Source organism: Buteo buteo, chromosome 20, assembly GCF_964188355.1.
Source record: "Buteo buteo chromosome 20, bButBut1.hap1.1, whole genome shotgun sequence".
NCBI classification, from domain to species: Eukaryota; Metazoa; Chordata; class Aves; order Accipitriformes; family Accipitridae; genus Buteo; species Buteo buteo.
In genome coordinates, this window is record NC_134190.1 from 6,417,628 (window position 1) to 6,439,320 (window position 21,693).

A 21,693-nucleotide genomic window follows, 5' to 3' on the forward strand; every position below is an offset into this window, starting at 1 on the left:
TTAAAGATCGTTACTACATTTAAAAGTTATGCCAGTTACAGCAACCAGCCTACTACTACTACTAAAGAGGAAAATATGAGGCAGTCTCCTTTATTATTAAAGATACACCCCCACTGGTTTAGGAAATGACTTTAAATTATATCCAAAACCATTTCCAACAGTCTACTGAAAACAGACTCTCAAGCAGAATTCAGAATAGAGACTGAATATTTCATACGTAAATATACATTTATTTTCATCTACCAACCCAGAGCAACCTGAAGCTCAGTGACATAAAAATCAAAATGTTCTCAATATTGCTATTAGAAAGCGAGAAAGATGCTTAAAACCAAGCTCCACATAAATTCTATTAAGCAAGTCAGGCTCTTACTACTGGAGAGCATGAATTTGCAAAACCACTATACCAAAATGCTGCAAAAAAACCCTAGAGGTTGGCAAAAGCATCTCAACTAACCATCTATGAAGAAGCATCTGCAAGTAGACAGTAATGAACCAGACAGACCCAGAGGGCTTTCTTAAATGTAGGTCATGCCTGTCAGACCATAGCAAAAGGCACAGTAACATTCGCTGAAGAGAACCCTGAGCTATTATTGCACACAAAAATTTACTCTGTACACAGACACTAATAGTTACATATTTGTGATGATCACTATCTGATGCTTAAGATGAACAGGAAGGAAAAGCTGCACAGAAGATAGCTGTATTGAATTTAAGAGTGAGAGTCATAAAACATTCCTTACAACACTTCACACCTTACATGCTTTTCACTTCCTAAGGTTGTCATGCAGAAGAAAAATTTCTGTTTAAATCTGATATTTGCTTTACACTGGGAATTGGGGGGGCAGGGGAGAAGTAGGTACAAAAGGTGGTTTAGAAACAGTAATTTCTGCTGATATATGCCATATTAAGCTGAAGATTTGAATTACCTAATTACTGAGATGATAAACAGTTAAAACCTTGACCATTATTACTTCACATCTGCAGCGTTCCCTTTCCTTGATTCACATTTTCAGTCTGTGATTCTGGTGTTTTTTTGTTAGAACAAAAATCCCACAGAAAAAGACTGTCTAGTAACTTAAGATGTTGATACAGACAGAAGAACATGAGACAGCATAATGGAAGTACTCGTACCAATAGTCTGATCCTTGGCTGTTTTGTTTTGGTTTTTTTTTAATTTTACTTGCACAAGTATCATAGCAAAAAAGATTATAAGAATTTGAGAAAAACTCCTGACAACCAAGAGGGTCAGCAGATTAGAAACACAGCTAGCTTTTCACCTGAAGACCTAAAAATTACACAATTAAAAAATAAGTATTTCCAAGCATAATGCAATGAAAAGGACATTACTCAAAAATACTTGCCTCTGCAATCACACATATACATCTTCTGCTGTAAAATCAGAGAGACAAAGCAGTATTTCTTTCTTTCTAGAGGCAGGTAAGACAAGAGAAAAAGTGAGGAAACTCTTTTTGACCTGGACATAAACTTAAAAACAGATTCATAGTCAATCATGAAACAAGAAAAAGTGCTGTAAGATTCACCACAGCTGAATCGTTATGGGATGAAGGTATCCGATGAACCCACAAACACTATAAATAGAACACAGTAAAAGACTGGAACAGATCATTTAATAATAAATCTCCACACTCAAGCAATTCTATGATTAGACAGTAAAATTTGAATTCAAGCTGGAAAGTTAACCTAATGAAGGAAAGATTAAGAAGTACGAGAAATCTATTTGCTCATTCTTTGTTTAGCCAGCAGTCATCAATCATGAGTTCAAAAGAAGAAAAAAAAAAAATTCTTCACTGGTCAGCAGCAAAATTCCCCATTCAGAACTCAGCTGTTACAGGTTATCAGCATTTACATTTCTCCTGTGAATCTACTAGTAAGACACTTACCAACAAAACCCAGTATGAGGATGACACCTCTTTCAGATTCAAACACAATCCACATGCAGATGCAGCTACACCAACACAAACACTTTTATACTAATTTATAATTCTATATAGATTGGGGTGTTTTTTGGGATGGGTTGGTCTTTTTTTGTTTGATTGATTTTTACAAATTTATGTCCTCGATAAGTTTCACATTTAAAAACACTGTTCACTTATCTGAACTACCTAGAGCTGAACACAGCTCTACAGGTAACAGCTTTGGGCCTAGGCTCATTATAGTCTCAACATGAGAAATAAAATAGATAATGTACCAATAGGCTTTTCAGTCTTATAATCAGTGAACATGACCTCCATTAAGCATCAAGGTTGTTATTATTTTTAATAAACAAAAAGAAAAGAATCACTGGGAAGATTTTCAGTTATCACGTTACTGCAAAAAGTAATCAACACAGCAGTATATCAAAAGTATTTATCACTTAGCTTTCTTGCCAGTAATTGGCATTACTGCAGACACACGTATGAACCTCAGTATTACAACATTTTTAAAGTTCTTTGTCCTGACTGAGCAGTACTTGCACACTTGAACTTTACTTGACTTACAATCAAACAAAAATTAGTATAAAAATGTTTGTGCTGTTAAAGCTGAAGCTGTCTGTAGAACTATGCACTATTTTAAAGATACAAGTTAAAATAATTTTGCTGTAGTGAGAACAAGGTTGGACTGAATGGCAGTATTTAGACTAATTATCTTCTGGGAGCTTTGAGAATAGATAGCTTAAATTAAGGGAGCGGATACTGTGATGAGAATCAAATATCTGAAAGGTCATAACGCTATTCATTGGAAAATACTTTTTCCAAGGTAGAAGAGCAGTTTTTTGACTAGCCACAAAAATCTACAACGACTTAGACCTTCCTGTAACAAAATAATAATTTCTAAGACTAATTGCATGTATATACTCAACTAGAAAATAAAAAGTTGAAATCAATTGTTCAAGATACATGAAAAAACAGAGTGCACACTGAACCACACAGAATCTGAACCTTCTAACTGAACTGTTTCAAAGGCTTTTAATAAATATTGTTCATGAGTAGGAGGAAAACAAGTCAATATAATTAATTTATCTACTAATATCGCAAATTTTACCTGTACATACTGTAAATAAAGAATAAAAAAAGCACTCTGCACTTCTATTTAAACTAGTCTTAAGATAATTATGAATGCACACTCTGGCTGAACTTCAAGCATTCAGATTTTAAACATTAATTTACTCTGACTATGTGCATGTCAAAATGAAAGATTGCTGTCTGGATGCAGGCATGCAGTATTAATACTGAACACGTGCATTCGTTTCAGGTCAGTAGATGTTCCAACTCTACTTCAGCAGGTGGTAGGAGTAGCACACTAATTAAAATCTATATTAAAAAGTTCACAATGGGCTATCTATTCTGAACAGCTCCCATACAGAAACATCACTGCAACCTAAGTACTTAAGCCACCTTTACTCGTGTCTGAAGAAAACTGAACTGCCCCTCACATAAACCATGAATTATGTCCCTTTCGGAACAACTTCCACTTTTTCATGCTATCAAAAGCTTTTTCAAGACAGCCCACCAAAGATTTCATGACCTAGGGTTACATGCTAAGAAAGGTACCAAAAATACTACTACTTCAAAATAAGCTCACATTTAGATATTGAAGTAACAAAAAAAAGTTAAGCTAGGCTCATTCCCTATTAGATACTTGTCTCTGGTCACTTCAGAAACTGAGTGCCTTTTGCAAGTGATACATCTGAGAACAGTGTAAACAAAATCAAGGTAGCCTCAGCCTAGATTACCTGATAAGATACTGATTTAGTCACAGTTTTTAGGGTAAACATGAACTTGTGTGTGGTCTGGTTTTTTTAACTTAACGTTTTTATATTACACTTTTGGGAGTGGGTTTTTCAATTGTAGTCAATATGTACTAGACTGAAGCCCAGAAATAACCTCACATTTTACAATGCACTAAGTGCCTCGTTATAGTATTTCTTACAAAACAAGAGACAGCACTAGATGCCTGTAATGCTGTACACCACACACAGTCCATCTACTAGCCTCATTGCTAGTACCTTATTCCTACTGGTGAATGAGATGATGATGTGACCACCAGGCTGGCTGCAAGCAAAAGTTTAACTTTACAGCAACCACAGCAAATTATCTGGACAAGGAAATACTCAAGAACCCCAAAATGGAACATTTAAAACACACCTTTCAATAGTGACTGAATTTTGTTCCTCAAGTGCAATGATATATTGCATTAAATACATTCCAAGAAAACAGTGATATCGGTCTTTTAACTCAGAAGACAAACAGGTCCTTTTTCTTCTTTATATATGAAAGAGACTAGCGATATAGTGAAGAACTATTCTATTACTGATAGCAAGAACAGAATTTTCTTTTTTATTATTATTCCCATGGAGGGACTAAACTTTCCCACAGGAAGCATCAAGACGATGACATCTCCAAAAACATTCTCTATGTTTCAGAAACCACCTGTTTCTCTGCACTCATACTGAGGCCCTATGAAGGGAAACTTAAAGTGTGGCCTAATCCCTTCTCTCTTGAAAACCAGCTATAGCGGGCACCCTTAGACCTCTTTCACTTATGGGCCTTTACTGGCCCATAAGATCAGATCAAACTGATGCACATTCTAACCAAGGACAAATATAAACAATGATACATCCCACATAGAATTTATTATATTGAGTGAGCCTCCTGTGTATGTGGTACAACTTTGAATTGCACATGCTAGCCAAATAATATTGGATGGCACTTTGATAACAGGTGCTACTTTAGAATTATAAATTCAAATATTATAGACAACAACAATAAATGACACCTAAGTTTAAGCTTCTCCTACAATAGCTGTTCATCTTTAGATGCCCGTGAAGTTTTCAGCACACAGAGAAATGAGTCTTTGCAAGTGTAAACAGAAGTAAAGGAACATTTTGCTTCCTTGGTTACAATATCTTGGTTTTCTCATGTGTGGCATTACACTGTTATACTTCATTTTAACTAAGCCAGCTCAAATACTTACAATATTAGTTTGTCTACTGCAAAGCTAAAAACATATCTAAGTATATTTGATTTGTATCTTCCTCCTAATAACATATAATCTTATAATGCACTATTTTAAATCATTTTCATCCTTATTGAGAATCATCCATTGCAAAACAGTAAGAAAATCTAAATATAACGGTTATTAACATGTTGCATTGAACTTTTGTTACAAAACAGCACATTTAACTTTGTCTATTTATTTACAGTACTAAAACAGCCTGTCAATATACCTCCTAATAGGGTTATTAGGATGTCCTAACAGGGACATCATTAAGAATATTTAAAATTCATCATATGAGGGAAAAATTTCACAAGACACAAAAAGAAAGCATTTGTGAATTTTGACATCCTGGATTGAATTCAGTAAAACACAGCACCAGTTTACCAGACAAACATGTTCACAGCTCCATCACATAGCATCACAGGGTATGAGATTGGTGTCATCCCACCAAGCGTTTCTCGCAACTTTTGTTTTGCTTTTTTTTTAGCATATAGGATTCTACTCAGTGTATAAATATCATTACAGAACTGGACTGAATCTATGTCTTCCCAGACAAAGATAGTATGTTAACAGAATCTGGCAAGACAGTCCAGTAAGTAGTTACTATCTATTATCAGAAGCAGGGACAGCTCTGCAGCAACAAAGTTTATAGGATGTATCAAAGAACAGTGTACCTGTTTCTCTGCTTTAATGGTGATCTATGGATCCAAAGATAAAATTATCACACAGACATGTCAGAAAGGCATAGAAACTACACTTGCTAAAAAAGAACTGGAACGAGGACCATTTTTAATCAACTAATTCATGGTTAGCTAAGTACATTGTAGAAGCACTGAACTTGAAACAAAATCCTGCGCCCTCCCCACAAATACCATCTCAACTAACAAGACAAACAAATCTTGAAAGTTCAACTGAACTTGAAATTATATTGTTAGCCTGACCATGTGACTTTCCATTGTAACTTATTAAAGCATTTCACATGTTTACCTATATGCACAAAAACCCTGAAGAACTACAAGGCTGACTGAACACTGAAGAGATTTATGCAATTTGAGGGAAGATACGGTTAAAAAAAGACAAACAAGAAACACGGTCTTAATGCGTTAATAACTAGGGTGGAAAGAATTATGGTATTCATACCAATGACTATGCATCTCTTAGGTGTCTGAGTTAGGAGCAGAACTCCCTGTATAATCAAAGGAAAAAAGCCAACACTACTGAACTCCTTACCTCCAGGGGGTGCTTCAGGAAAGCAAGTCCCTTTTCACTTGGCTAATTAGACTGAGGAACCTAAACTATGTATCCGAAGATCCACCATAAGAACACTTTTTGAACACCTATTTTGATATGTTTCAGCATTCCCTAGGCAGTCCTTTGCTCATCGTCACTTTGATGTAGCAGCTAAAACGTATCTTTAAACAAAGACAGAAAGTCCCATTTTAACAGTTGTTTGCTTGGGGTTTTTTTGCCAAAGAAGTCTCTTCATTGCTTATTCCAGAATGACACTTTAAAAGACACTATTCTATTTTCAGGGGATAACTATGAAAACATTTTTGAAACAATGCTAGAGAGAGTGATGCCAAAAATCAGTAGACTCAGTAGAGGTTAAAAATGTTTTAGCATATAGAAAGATACATAGTTCCATTTAAAACACATCTTAAATCCACTTCATTCATCAGGCTTTAAATCTTTCATTTTAGGAATCAGTTTATTGAGAATATGGTTTGCAACATAGATGGCACATGTTTTCAATACTGAAATGTGTCTAATGTAATTGGGTACAACTTGGTATCAAACACCACACAGTTTGTTTCTTAAGTCACACACTCCTTGATGTTACCAAGCCATTAACTAGTTCCACACTTTCTATACATCAAAGTGTATTCTTGATTTAGTACCTGGTACCTGAAATAGGTGTTAACGGGAAGGGAATTACTTTTACAGAAAGCTAGACTGTATTAATGATAAGGAAAAAATACATCTATAAAAGCTTAAAGCAAAGCTTTACAGGGGCGAACTGCTGATTAGCAGGCATTTCTCAGTGTCTTGGATCTCACAAAAAAACCAAACCCAACCCTAGTTCACATGAGTTGACAACTTTTTTTTTTTTTTACTGAAGCTTAGAAAAATGTTTCCAGTTTGTATTAATTTTTCCTTCTTTGAGTGTCCATTAACATTAAGGACAAGAAAGGCAGACCCCTTAAATTAAAAATACCTTCTTGAATCACAATTTGAGCATGGGTCTCGGGGAGGGGGGGGGGGGGGTCCTTCAACAGGTTGTCCCCCCCAAAGTAGAAAGAACCTATAAATCAGTTCATACAAAAACATTCTTTTCATTATTAAAACATTTTCTTGCAGAACCAAATCAATAGAGACACAGGAAGAAAGATCTCAACTTGAACTGTGTTACTAATTCATCCTAGCAGCTGCCCTACTGCTTCAAACCAAAGGCTGTGAAAACCTGCAAAATAAGAAAAAGAGTTATATTAAACTAGTTCTTTCACATTTTAGACTGAAAAACTTTACTTCAGAATCACTGCATCATGACCAGGGATCAGCAGCTATGGGTATATATACTACAGTTATGTATTTTTTCCAAACTGAGGAAGCTTTCACCTAAGACAACAGATCATCTTAGCTTTTCCATTTTTCACAAACATCTCACTTCTGCCATCCAGCCTCACGCAACAAACTAATTCAGATCGCCATGATTTCAATGTCTTGAAAATTATATATGGCTAGAGACCATTTTCTGTTTCCTTCTACTATACGGTCTTTGCAAGAACACTTCTTCAATACATATGAGGTTTCCCCAAAAACTCAGTGAAAAAAATTGGTTTTAATAAAGTTTTGCAGTTAAAGAAAGTAAAAGTAACTGCTCAGTATTTCCCCAGTACCTCCCTCTAAGAAAAGTCCCTGTGCCAATATCTGCATATACTTTTCATTTATTTTTTAAAAGAATCAAGTGTTATGCTAAACCTTCCATTTTCTCTGTATTGTGTGCTAGGTAACACACCTGGAACTCAAAGTACAAATTCATCCAGTGATTTCAATTAGTGCCAGGAAGGCGAGTCAAACTAGAAATGTTACAGACACACAATGCAAATAATCACCGATACGCAAGTACAGGTGTGAACAAAGACAGTAACCAGTAAGATCTCAGAAAGTAAGTGAAGAATATACTGTAATGATTAAATAAATCCACATAATCATTACAGTAAGAAACAACTAGAGCATTCAGCAACTACATCTGTTCCACCTTTCCCCCCCAAAAAATACACTTAGTGATGCAAAAAAAAAAATTCACACATGCACACAGAAAACATGCAGTCTGGTAACATAAATGCCATTTTTGCACTTCACAGACCATTTGGGGATTTTTTTTTTTAAATGACATATAGCACAAGCTGCAGCTGAAGCAAACTTTCTTCTTTTGTTGGAAGAATTCACATCTTCAAGAGATGCAAACTTTCCTGATGTACATACCTGAGGAGGAGGAAAATCTGCCTTGCCAAAATTTCTAAAGTGATTTTTGGCCATTACAGTAAGGGAAACGGACTGCTTAGTATATTGTACTTCCTGCACAGTGAAAACCACTTCCTAACACTGATTATTATGAAAAAACCTTATGCCATCCTGATTGGACACAGAAAACCCTGGCTGCATCACATTGCAAGCATCTCAGTACCACACCCATAAGCTTTATTTGGAGATGATCTTTTCCATGAATGAACAACTACTATGCTTACAGTAATATGGCACAGTCACTCTAAAGCCAAAAATCCAGTTTTACAGAGAGAAAAAAGTTAAAACAAATTTTAAGCTTTCCTAGCTAAGATTCTGAAAAGAAAGTGTTCATATAACTAGCATGAACACACATGGACGACGATCAATTAAGAAAAATCATACAAATCCCTCTAATCTCAAAAGACTTTTATACTAATCACTGCTTCATTTCCTTTGTGACCATATTCGACCTGACAATAGATCTCATTTTTTCTGAATAATCTTCTAAGATATTTACACAAGCCTAATGTATGCAATGCTTCTGCATTATTAATAATTGTGTGGGAAACGCAGGAAAATTTTACCTCACTTGCTAGGGCTGCCTCTGAACTTTTGAGTCCTTTCAAACAATGCAAAATAAGTCCCTGAGCCAAGAGATCACTTGTAGTGGGATCAATTAAGTGACTAAATTGAAAATAAAATTCAATAAAATGCCATTTTTAACCTAAATGTTAATTTAAACGGTTCTCAAAAATAGGTTTCAATAATAATTTTGGTGAAAGCGCAGTTACACAGTGCCATCTAGCAGTGATTTACAGTACCGCAGTTACTACGATACAAAGTTTGATGCATTAAATAGTTTGTAAAGTCCTTATTCATTTAAGTAAATTCCAAGAAACCAGTGAAGTGACCCATACAATTGCTATAAGCGAACCTAAAGCTGAAACTTTACAGATTGAATCTACACCAACTGCTACAATTCTCTTTCCATTGACCTAAACTCTGGCCTCATAAAAGAGGGGGAGAAGGTGTTTAACACAAGTTTCTTTGATAGCTTATTACTTCTGCAAAAAAGCTTTCTAAAAATGTTCTGGAGAAGGTAAGTAAGCGTTATCAGAACTCTTATTATAATGGAGCCCTGTACAGCTCTTATCGTAAGTCTGATAGCAAAATTAAATTTTGATCTACTGTTTTTCTGAAGTTTTTTTCTTCACTAAATTTAAACAGCCAAGACTTCTCTGCTTGTCATGACTAAAACTGTTGAAACATCTGAAGTTACACACACCAATAATTTCACGTTTTCTAACATACTAAGGGGAAAAAGAAAAAAAAAAAAGATACTTTAAGGCCCAAAAGATTGGCATCAAGATGGATTCTTTACCAGATCAAGTTGCATAAAATACCTGCAGAAATCAATCACTGCACAAAACACTGAAGTATTCCAAGTTTAAAGCTCTAGTTTCACAAGCACATACTTTAACTCAGCATAAGTAAGCCCTAGTGCTAAATGAAAGACGACCCATCTCTTGAGCACTCAGTCCTATTAATGCTCTGCCCTCTTTCTTTCGCAATGTCTTAATACATATGCACAGATTCCAAGGATTTGTCCAACTTCGCAGTAAATCAAACCAAGGAACTAATCTTGTTTTAGACTAAAATGGCCAAAAAGTAAAACAAATGGTGCCAGAGTATTTTTGACATTACAGTGGAAAAAAATAAAGGCAAACAACAGAAGTGTGATGTCAATCTTTGGCTTAACAATTCAGAGTTCATATTATTAAAAAAAACTAGAATACAGCCATTATGAACAGCAGCAGTGTCCCTAAATGAGCCACAAAAGCAAATCCTTAAAAACTGTGAAGCTTTATAAATTAGTAGCATTCAGTTCAGATGCCTTAAAAATAGATGCAGAGAAACAAGGTATTCTGTTCAGGATAGTATACCAAGCTAGCACCAAGACTTCAGCTTCCCCATCTTAAATAGTTTTATTTCTAAAACCACCTCCCATAAGTATTTTTCTACATAAGTTTATTTCAGTATTTCCCATTTTACTAAAAAAAAAAATAATATATATATATCAATTATGACAGAGTTAGTCTCTAACAGATTTTGTTCTAGATTTCAGCTGTTCTGGGACCTAATTTCAAGGTTTCATAAACCATATTTTGAACAAGGCACCAAAAAATCCACCTACTACCCATTTATCAGAATTGTATGCACTAGATAAACAGACTAATGCACTTGAAGATTGATGCAAATAAACTGGATAAAGTCCAGAGGAGAGGAACAAGAAAGGCCAGAGATCTAGAGAACATGACCTATGAGAGAAACTTTTAGGAATTAGGTCTATTTAGCCTAGTCAGAAGATACCTATAGGGAGAAGTGGTAACAGCATTCAAATATGTGAGAGGTTGCTATGAAGAAGAAAAGAATCAGATGTCCTCCATACCCACTGAAGAAAACACAGGCAGCTATAGGCTTGAACTGTGCTAAAAGATTTAGGTTACACATTCGGAAACAATTTTGAACCAGAAAGGTAGTTAATCACTCACAAAAGGGGTTATGAATTCTCCATCATTGCAAGCTTTCAACAACCAGCTAAAACAAATGTCGGTGAAAGGCCCAGCCCTGGGAAGGAAAGCTCAGCCAGGCAGGTGCCTTTTGGCCTTATGATCTACAACAGACTGCAGGAGTCTAAGAGGAGGCTCTGTCAGTCATGAACACAGACTTACAACCTACTCCTTACGGGTGGTCAGGGAAAACAATCTTACTTAAAATTCTTCTTCCCATCCTCCTCTGCATCGGTTTACACCCCAGAAATAAACTCCTCTCCCCATACCCAGTGCCTGACTGCCTGCCAGCAGGTGAGCAGCATCACAGGGAGGTGCTGTTAAGCTATGAGAATTTCTCCCCAACTCACTGAACAGCAGAAGCAAAGCTCAGTCCCCCCCATTTAAAAATGTAATTCTGCCTCAGTAAAGTGAGGAACCACTGACAGCACTGAAAAGCTACAGCTGTAAGTGAACTGTCGGCCACCTACAGAAGAAAATGCTGGTTTTCTGCTCTGCTGTGTCTGTATTTGGAAAATCATGGACAGACCCAATGACAATTCAGAAAACACATTAGTTTTGTGTTGGGTTTTTTTTACAAAAAGACACAAGTGTCACAGCAAAATAGTTTGTGGAAAAACTCCTCCTCACACTCATAAGTTTCCTGGGGTTTGGATTTTTTTGTTTGGGGATTTTTTTTGTTTTAAAACAACTTTGACAATGACATTTTTCTCCTTTAATGAAAAATTCTGTTATGTTTTTTTCCTACTCTACTATGTTACAAAGACTATTTGGAACTGTTGAGAATATATCAACGTGACTGTCTCAGACAAACTTCTTCATTTTTTATTTTCTAGTTAGTAGACTTCTAAAGCATATTCAGTTGATATTCTCTCATCACTCCCAATCGTAAGACTCAAACTTCTAGTTAAACAAATATTGGATACTCAAATTTAGCATCATCTTATGGTCTACATCTTTACATTCACAAAGGAAGATTAACATTTACCAATGGTAAGTAAAATTTTCGAAGCATGATAAAGACAAACAGAAAAATGCCAATCCATAAACAAACAACAGAATTTCAAAAGTCAACTATCACTTAGGAAATGAATTACAAACAAGCACACTTTTACCCTTAAAGCCCAGCCAACAAAAGCTGAGGGTCCAAAATGCCTAATAAAATCAGCAGCCAAGTGATCTGTCTTCTATTAAGTTGCAAGCCAAAAAACTCACTTCTCTATACACCAGTGTCTTGTACCAATCAACAGCAATTCAGTTTTGGCACAATTAACTCAAAGCCTATTTATAGTCATCCAAGACAAAGTTTCTGCTTTTCTGCTTAGTTTCTTTCTGTAAGCAAATTCCAAAGCCAGGGATTTGACACACAAGACAAATGCTAATGTCTAATGCTTAAACAGATGAAGCCTGTTCCTCAGCCCCAACACTTAGTGTGCTAACTCCAACTGGCAGCACACAAATGCTGTAAGATTCATGGAAGTGCATACAAGCTTCATGGATGTGCATTTCTGCAGACACATTGTACCCCAGCTAAGCATGACTGTTGTAAAGACTGCACCAGCAAAGTCAACTTAAGGTCCCCACGAGTGCCAGGCTGTTTGGTCACAGCATCCATCCCACTTTCCACAAGTGTTTGAAATGAGCATAAAAATCACAGAAACTGGCTAGGATGACATTGAAATTTCCCAAGAAATCCAAAAGTAGGCCATGACAATATGAAACATTCTAAAACACAGTTTTATGATGCAATAAAGTCATTTCTCCGCATCTCTGAGATACAGAGCAGTTTATCGCTTCTCTTACGGTGAAAGGGACCTCTGTCTACAATGTTGCTAAGACCACATAATTACTCAGTTTCTGTGAAACATTAAGAGCCCATGCATAACTTGCTTAATTTCAAAATAGGCTTTTGAGTATAGCAATGCCACAGAGAAGAGCAGAAGGATTGAAGATCCAATGGTTATTCCATATTCACCACCAGGAGGATACAAACAGCATGGGAGTCTGATCCAGCTTTGCTTCCAACTGCAGCACAATGTCATTCAACTAACCTGGAGCTCCTTCCCTGCAAACTCAAGATGCTTCCCAGTGCGCAGCTCTACTGCTCCCAACATGTACAAGGGAGAGATTGCCCTCTGACAACTTGCTTATCTCCCACTATTTTAAACACTATTCACAATAAAAGATTTTACAAAACTAAATTTAAAAAATATTTAGCTTAAATAAAAAATAAAAAATTATACAACCCGCAAGTTCCTGAAGATAAGCTCAGGAAAATGATATATGCTCAACAATGGCAAATTAAATAAAAATAAAAAAAATATTTGCACAAACCCTAAGTTAACCATACAAAATTCACAAGCTAAGTATGTAGCTAGGCCTCACCTACATTCAACTTAGGATGCTAATTCACAGCAAGTGTGCTTTCCCTCAAAAACCACATTAAATCAGATCCTGTACATTATTTAGAATTTGCTTGAACAAATGAAAAACCTTGTTTTGGAAACAGGATAGCACTGCACTAATGACAATAGTTACCATCTAGCTGAAATGCTAGCCTTATTAAGCTGTAACAATTAATTACTGATGTCTAACCTGAACACCATCTGCCTTTACACTATTAGCTAAACTCATGGTTTTACTTACGCTGTAGTCATGCATTTCGACAGATAGCATTTGTTCAGCAGCCCTTACAGTTTTCAATGTCTTGGTGTAATACACACTCTAAGACAGTCTACATAAGATTATTAAATAAAACAAAAATTTAAAATCATTCCTTAATGAAAATAAGCAGGGGGTCATGTAGACCATTATAAGCAAAATCCTCAATTAACGTTTCAAAGAGAAGTCCTTATGTAAATTAAACCAACCTCCCCAGACGAACAAACATGAAGCAGGAAGGGGTTTCCAAACGGAATAGTTCTTCAAATACGTGAACTTAGCAACTACACTTTATGAATCTCAAACCCGTAACACACGCTCTTTGGAAGGGGAACTAACAAGTCCAACACAAAACCTAACTTACGCTAAAAAGCGGTAACTCCACGACAAAACAGAAGCACGAAGCACAGACCCTTCTAACATCCAACAGCAAAGCTGCCGACTTAAACGGCCATGCGATCAGGATGACAGCAAATAATTTAGAGCGAAGCCGATGTAAGGAAATGCAGACATGGAGCCTGAGTAAGTAGCCGGTACTCCCAAAGGCAGTCACAGGGCCTGCAGGGGCAGGGGTGGGTGGGTGTGGGTGGGTGAGTGGGTGTGCATGTGTGCATAAAAAAAAAAAAAAAAAAAAAAGAGGAAAAAAGCATAAAGACAGCAGCAGACACACTCCAAGGAGGGGATGGGACTCTGGGAGAGATGAAAAATATCTACATGTGTTTTTACTTGCTTGCTCGGTGACAGGACCTGTTTTAACACCTGGGAGCCACAGAGACCCTTACCAGGCTTAGAGGAACATAACCCAGGTTGGCCATGAAGAAGGAAATAGAAATTACACTCAGCTCTGTCAGGCAGGATAAAAGAAAAAAAAAAAAAAAGAAGAGAGAGAGAAAGAAATACTTTAGTTGCTCCCATCAATGAGGAAAAGCACCAAAACCAATTTGTGTCTCCTATCTGCTTCGTGAATTTCTACTGTCTCCAGCCAGCCTCCACAATCACATGGCAGCCTTGTCTCTTAGCATACCCTCAGGCCGGACAGAAGGAGAACAATGCAGGTTAATGCTCTGTATTTGGAGACACAGCACACTTCAAGATCAATTGTGCTACATTCGAAAGTCTTACCGGCAACAAGCCAGAAACTAACTCCCTTAAGCTTGCCTCCCCTCCATGGAGTAACATAAAGCAACAGCAGCTCACACGTGCACAGGCACCCACACTGGAACCGTCAAAAAAGCATTCCCAAAATAGACTGAAAGCATCTTAATGCCAAGTTGCACAGCAAAGGCTGACCATGGCAAGTTTAGAGAACTTCACCCTAATTGGCAATTTCTCAAAAACAAGAAACTCACAGCTAAGCTTCAGCTTTACTAGCCAATGAAACCATAGCCAAGTTATAGCAAGAGCCTGCAGTAAACATTAACCCTCCTCCACTCCTCCCCAGTCACCTAGGGTAACCAGCAAGTCTTTTTCAGGTTCTCCTACAAATGCTCCTGATCAAAATATGATCTCGCTCCTACCTCTACGAGTACATGGTCAAATATCTCATCGGGTTATAAAAGCCTGGTTTGTTCTCCCACTAGCTTTTATAAATCTTCTATAAATCATTACTTGTAGCACAAAGAACCATGAGGTACATGAAACTAATGTCTCAGTAGAGCACTCTACAAAGCTCCACCTCACCTCTATGTCTATGTTGACCTCACTTCATCAGTGCTATTTATGCTTAATTTACCGATTGCTTAACCATCTATTGTAGGGACACATTCCAGATAAAAGAATGTACGTTACTAGTAGTTGAAATTTACCTTTCATGGTTCAATCCTTTTCAGATTAATTCTTCTGGATTACATGAAGTTCAGCATTGCCAAAACTAAAGCCTATTGTGCAACCACTGGAGCATGCAGCCAATTGCTTTGCCACTAGAATTAACCCTAAAAATGTATGCATGCTTAAATTTACCTATGTAATCTCTCAACAAGTGTCTCTGTGCATGTAGGATTTATTTAGGCTCTTAGGCCTGCTCCCAACTTCCAGTTGCCAGCTCTGTGACTGCAAAAGAAAAACACTAAAAGAAAACAAAGAAATCATATCAATTTAGAGGGACTGTAAAACAGGTAATTTTAAGTGGGATAAAGAGAACAGTACACACTTGTCAGGTCAAACTCTAATGGCAGTGATACAGGAAGCCATTATGAGGGAAAAACCACATACTAGTTTTAAGTTCCCCCAGAAACAGGGGAAACATTTCCCAGTTTGAGAATTAAAGGAGTTCTGTCCTGTAACAGAGACAACATCCTCAAAGCTAGGTACTCCACTTAACAGAAAGTTGCCTAATGGGAACAAGAAGTTGATGCTGAGGAAGCCGAGGTAGGAAAAACTCACCGCAAAGAGGCCGTATATCTTGCACTGTGCTAGAAGTCAGAGGTGGCAAGTAACAGAACCCTAGCCACACACGGACTAAGAAGTTTTACAGGGAACACGGGAACAGTATAATACAGTAATACACAGCTGCCAAAACCACAATTATACATTAATTTACAGATACCTGGGGAACACACACTGCTGCAGATGAGTCACAGTATGATGTTGTATTAACTCTATACCATAAGAAAGCACCCCAACAATATCCAGACCCATCATCCCACTCATTGCCTTACAGGACACTTGAGGCTGCACTGGGATACCTGTATTCCTCCCAAAGAACTGTGATATCTTGATGGTCTACGTTCATGCAATCCCACCTGTTCTATCCCATGAATATCACCTTTCATTTTTCCTCTGTGTCCCCATTTCACACCCTCTCTCCTCATCCTCTTAACCATCTCACCACAAAAGTTTCAGATTCTAAACAGAGGACAAGCTCTTTTATCTCCTTGGAAGATGGTTTTCGATACGCCCAACTATAACAATTATTTCAGCAGCAGTGAAAGAACGAGACTAAACTTAAAACCCACCACACCTACATACCAAGCATTCACATACTAACTGTGCATGACAGAGCAGGGTTTTCAGGACAGAGCACCAAGAACCAAAACACAAAGCAAACTTGTGACAAGGAGCAACTTAGACCTTCTGAAACCAGGAGACCATATCACTGGAACTGTTAAGGCAATTACCTCACTTTAACAACAGGTACAGAAATAAATTACTTTACTGCCTCTCTCAGTATCAACAACCAAAAGCTCTTACGACCATATTGTCAATCTGTCTGAATCTGAAAATTAAATCTGTTGCAGGAGTAATTATGCAGGTGTGTAAAGTTATCATGCAATGCAAAAATCATACAGGATTGTGCTTCTACAAATTACAGACAACAGGGGAATTCTTCAGCAAGGGAACAAAACACCACAGGATTTACACCTCGGTTCACTTTTCTCCATTGCTCAGCTGCTTCACAGAGAATGACAGTTTCATGACTGCAGTGCTGTCACAGAAAACAGAAACACTTCTCATCACCAGAAAAGTAGTTTGGATTATTTTGTATATTTAAACCTCCCCCCCCAAGAAAAAAGGTGGTAAAGTATCTTTTTTCTAAATTGGCACTGCAATCACAACCATTTGAAAAGTACAAATCTAAAAGCAAAGACTAAACTTGAATTCTCTGATTGATAAGGCTAAATATCAAGCACTTAATGAGCAGCTAATAAAGATCTGTCTTTTAGCTTAAAAAAAAAAGAATACTAAAAATACCTCACAATGAGGATGGCTCACAGCACCCCAAAATTACACAGTAATCACTACCATTTGTTTTACATGATACTTACGAAGCAGCAGTAAAGCAGCAGCAGCAGCAGGGTGGAGAAAAACAGAAAGACCACCTGCTGATTCTGAGCAACTAAAAGCATACACCGGAAAACAGCAGAAACCTTAGTCAAAATACTTCATCAACCACTACACAGGCTGCAGAGAGCTTATTTTAAGTTAACAAATGTAAGGAATACAGTAACCTGTTTAAGAGCTCTCTACTTTAGGACAACAAACTAAATCAAAATCTAAAATTATTAAAATTTTATTGTGCAGTACAAAAGTACTTTTAAAACAACACTTAAAGTACCAGATTTTGAATTGTGATTCACAAACCATAAGTCAATACCTGTCTTCATCATTTTTCTTTATTTTCCACTTGGATGAATAAAATGGATGCTGCAGCATGCTTTGTTGTATCTGTATGGGGATGGCCAAAGTGTAAGGAAGCACAGTTTACGCAACACTATGAACGCTAGGCAATGCCTTTGAACGCCAAAGTCTGTATTAGTTTGTAGCACCTCATCTGCTTTTTCAACAGCAGATTAAGCATGTTTCCTTCTACATCTGTCTTTTCAACATGAAGTCTTAAGTAAATCAGAGCATTTGTTCTTCCTTGTCTTTTTCCTTCTTTCTCCTACTCAAATTTGCTGTTTGAGCAGATGGACAGTCTTAAGGATACCTCAGCTATATCCCCTGGTAAACAAGACTGAGAAGTGTTTAGAAAATTAACAAGTACAAGAGGCAATAAAAAACAGAATTTCTTTAACAGCATTCCAAAAATATTATTTGAGATTTGCTTTAGAGAACTACATAAATTCTCTGCACAGTGAATTTCAGAGTTGTAAGGCATATAACATGGACTATAAACATTAAGCTGCAATAGGAATGGGGAAATCTGACACATCTCCTGCCAACAAATACCATAATCACAGTGACAGAGTGAGCTCTTCAAGAGGCACAGGAAGGAACCCATGAAAAATACAGCATCTTTCCATCCAACAAACTTCCTGAAAAATTGCACGAGGCAGTTAAAAGGACGCCTGAACAAAGACTACTCTAAAATTGCACAAGTAAACCTAAGGGTCTATAATATAACCTAGTTTCTACGTGCTAAATCAAAGCCAAGCCCATTGAATTAGCAACAAAACAATTTCACCCCTTTTTGCTTCTGGAATCCCAAGCTACAGGAGGAAAGAGTTCCATGCTAGCATTTATTTCTAAATTTAAAAAAAAAAGCGTAGTGCTGATAAGCTGTTACTAGTTTAGTTTTGCTGAACATTTAATAACAGTTTTTGCTTCCTCTTCATAAAAGAAAAAGTTGCTGTTCATTCTTCTGGTATTTTTAAGTCATTAGTAATGTCTTTCCCCCTCCCAACATGTTTTACAATGACTGAGAAGAGAATGCTTTGGACCTAAATATCCTCAAGCCAAAAGCACTTATCACAAAATACAAGCATACCTAATTGCTTGATCCATCAAAATGCATTCAAGAAGGCTGGGCCAAAACCCATTCATTCCACAGAACCAGAAACCTATAGATGCCACAAATGCTAATACGACTACCCACTTCAGAAGGCAACTCCTTCTGTCTGACTATACATGTTCAGTTCTATTTTTCAGAGAGAAAGTACTGTTAAGTGGCACACATACTGAATTCCCTTCCCAAACAAACATCTGGCTCCCAGTATTTGAGAGCTCCCAGCTCGCCCACATCCTCTTTTTCACAGTAGGCATTACTTGTCTGTACCATGAGAGTTTCTTCCTCCAGGGTATATCTCAAAGGGAGCACTCTAGTAGATCTGCAGGCATATTTAAACTATACAGCGAGTCGTGCTCCCAAGAAAGGAAAACCAGCTTCAGAACCAGTAAAGCCACCATCAGCTATACCATTTTCAGAACATGAGCAAGTACCATGGTAGAGCCCTAAACTGATAGCAGCTGATCCACGCATTTCTGTGTGGCTCAGACTAACAAAGGAACTTTGTGTTCCCATAGGATGGTATGCAAGATCAGTTCAGAATACCGCCTACCTTCACATTGTAAAAGCAGATACAAAAACAGGTTCATCTCTTCTGTTGGTTTCCCTTTGCCTTTTTTTTAAGCTGATGCGGTTCCTGATATTTATTCAGCATTGCTGTTATTGCAATATCTGTGTATTGCCGATTCACACTGTGCTCTCTCCCCAGACAGAGGTAGTCTTTGCTCTGAAGAACTGTAGCACAGCCCTCCATTTTCACCTTTGGATATAGCCATTCCTGAAAGCAAAGGGTGCTTGTACAAAAAGAACATTTTCTTAAACAGATGAAAGACAAGGAAAAAAAAAAGAAGAAAAAAAAAAAAAAGATTTCCGCATCTCCTGAAGAGAGTTCAAATTAAGAACAGGGTAGAATCCATGCAATAAACAGGGATAAGGAATAGTATTAGTATTTTTGCAACAAGTCATAAAAATTTATTTCTATAATTAGAAGACATTCATTATATCAATGTTCAGTTTCAGCTAAGTCAACTTAAAAGGCAGGTTGCATTGTTACAGCTTCTAGTTAGCAATAAAAGTCTGCCTGATTCTGCTTTTCTTCCTTCTGGTTGTTTTTTTTTTCAATCTTGCAATTAGATAGAAGTCACTAGAAACAGTGCTTGACCATTTCCTTTACGATAGAGCAATAACTGCAAGTAGAGCTCACATTTTATCTTCTAGAACCAGAACTTTATTCCAGCATCCCTTCAATAAGTGTTGTTGACTTAAAAGCTTAGTAATACATAGGAAACAAGCTAATCAAAACACTTAAGCAATAGCTGTCCAAGGCACTGTGACAACAGATAATCTTTCACTTTAGTGAATACTTCTATCTTTTCCTGAAGTTTGTAACAGTTTTACATTAAGCTAACAAATTCTAGCAACAGAGAGAGGCATTGATTTAGAAAATAGGTCTTGCAAAACATTTTTTTGTTATTTTTTGCATAGTGTAAACAATATTAATTTCAAGAAGTGTTTGAAATTTGGATTGTGTTAAGCAATACTTACTATTACTAACTACTTCACTGTATAGGACAAAAAGAGATTAAGTCCCTTCTCGACATTCTATTTGAACTTCCCAGATGAGTTACTATCAGAAAAAAAAAAAAATCACATGCTTTCTTTAAAAGGGATTGATGAAAGACACTCAAGAAATGTTGGGAAACTTTCTATATTGGCATTTCCTCTATGGAAAGATGGACAGCATGAGCAGTAAGTTATGTACCAGATGCTAAAAATCTTAACTGCCACTTTTTCAAGAGCAAGACTCTGTTGTCTTTTGTCTCACTGCACACCTTTGACAAGCAATTTGACTCCATTTTCTCTGTACCCTCCTACTGGGTATTGCTGTCTGCAACTAGGATCTTCCATGAGCCTTCTCTTCTCAAGGCTGAAGAAACCCAGTCTTCCCAGACTCTCCTCATGCATCATGCGCTCCCAAACCATCTTGGTGGTCCTCCACTGGACTCACTCCGCTACATCAACCTCCCTCTTTTCCTGGGGAGCCCAAAACTGGGCCCCAGCTGGATCAGTCGACACAGCACTCCAAACGCTGTCTCACAACTACCACGCAGAGCTGAAGAATCACTTTCGCAGACCTGCTAGCTACATTCTTGCTAACAGCCCAGGATGCAGTTTGCCTTTTTTTTGCTACAAGAGTACATTGCTGACTCATATTCAATTCTTGTCTATCTCAATCCCAAAATATTTGTCTGCAAAGCTACTTTCTAGTCAGCCTGTCCACCCCCACCTTTACCACTAGCTGGGGTTATGCCAACCCTAGGATTTTGCATTTGCCTTTGCTAAATGTCACATGGTTTCCGTTAGCCCTTTTCCTAGTTTATTAAGGTCTCTCTGAATCACAGCACTGGTTTCCAGCCTATCAACCACTTCCCCCAGTTTGGCATAGTCTACAAACTTCCTGAAGGTACATTACACCCTGTCTTTCAAGTCCATTAAAGACATTAAATAGATCAGTCCCAGTGTGAAACCCTGAGAGACATTAGCAGCAATCCAAGCAGCAGTAGAGCACTTTCCCATGTACTTTTGGCCAGAAGCATCACTATATTGAGCAGAAAGGCAGTTGCCCTCTTCACCACCTCATATTCTCACATACAGCTACCATACTTGCAATACTTGCAGTCAGCTCCAGCTTCATTAACAGCCTGTAAAGGAGAACATTCAATAGATGAATTT

At 37.3% G+C, this 21,693-nt stretch overlaps 1 protein-coding gene across 3 annotated transcripts in view; it reads right to left on the reverse strand.

Moving 5' to 3' along the window:
- The window catches only part of CDKAL1 (CDKAL1 threonylcarbamoyladenosine tRNA methylthiotransferase), a 421,878-nt gene that overhangs the window by 391,637 nt on the left and 8,548 nt on the right, over positions 1-21,693 (reverse strand). Inside the window, exon 2 of one of the 3 annotated variants that reach the window (XM_075052408.1) lies at positions 19,514-21,662. The exons of the other annotated variants lie outside the window; for them this stretch is intronic. Coding sequence (XP_074908509.1) covers positions 19,514-19,550 — 37 coding nt within the window. The 5' untranslated portion in view covers positions 19,551-21,662. The remainder of the gene's footprint in view (positions 1-19,513; positions 21,663-21,693) is intronic. 3 annotated transcript variants of the gene reach the window in all.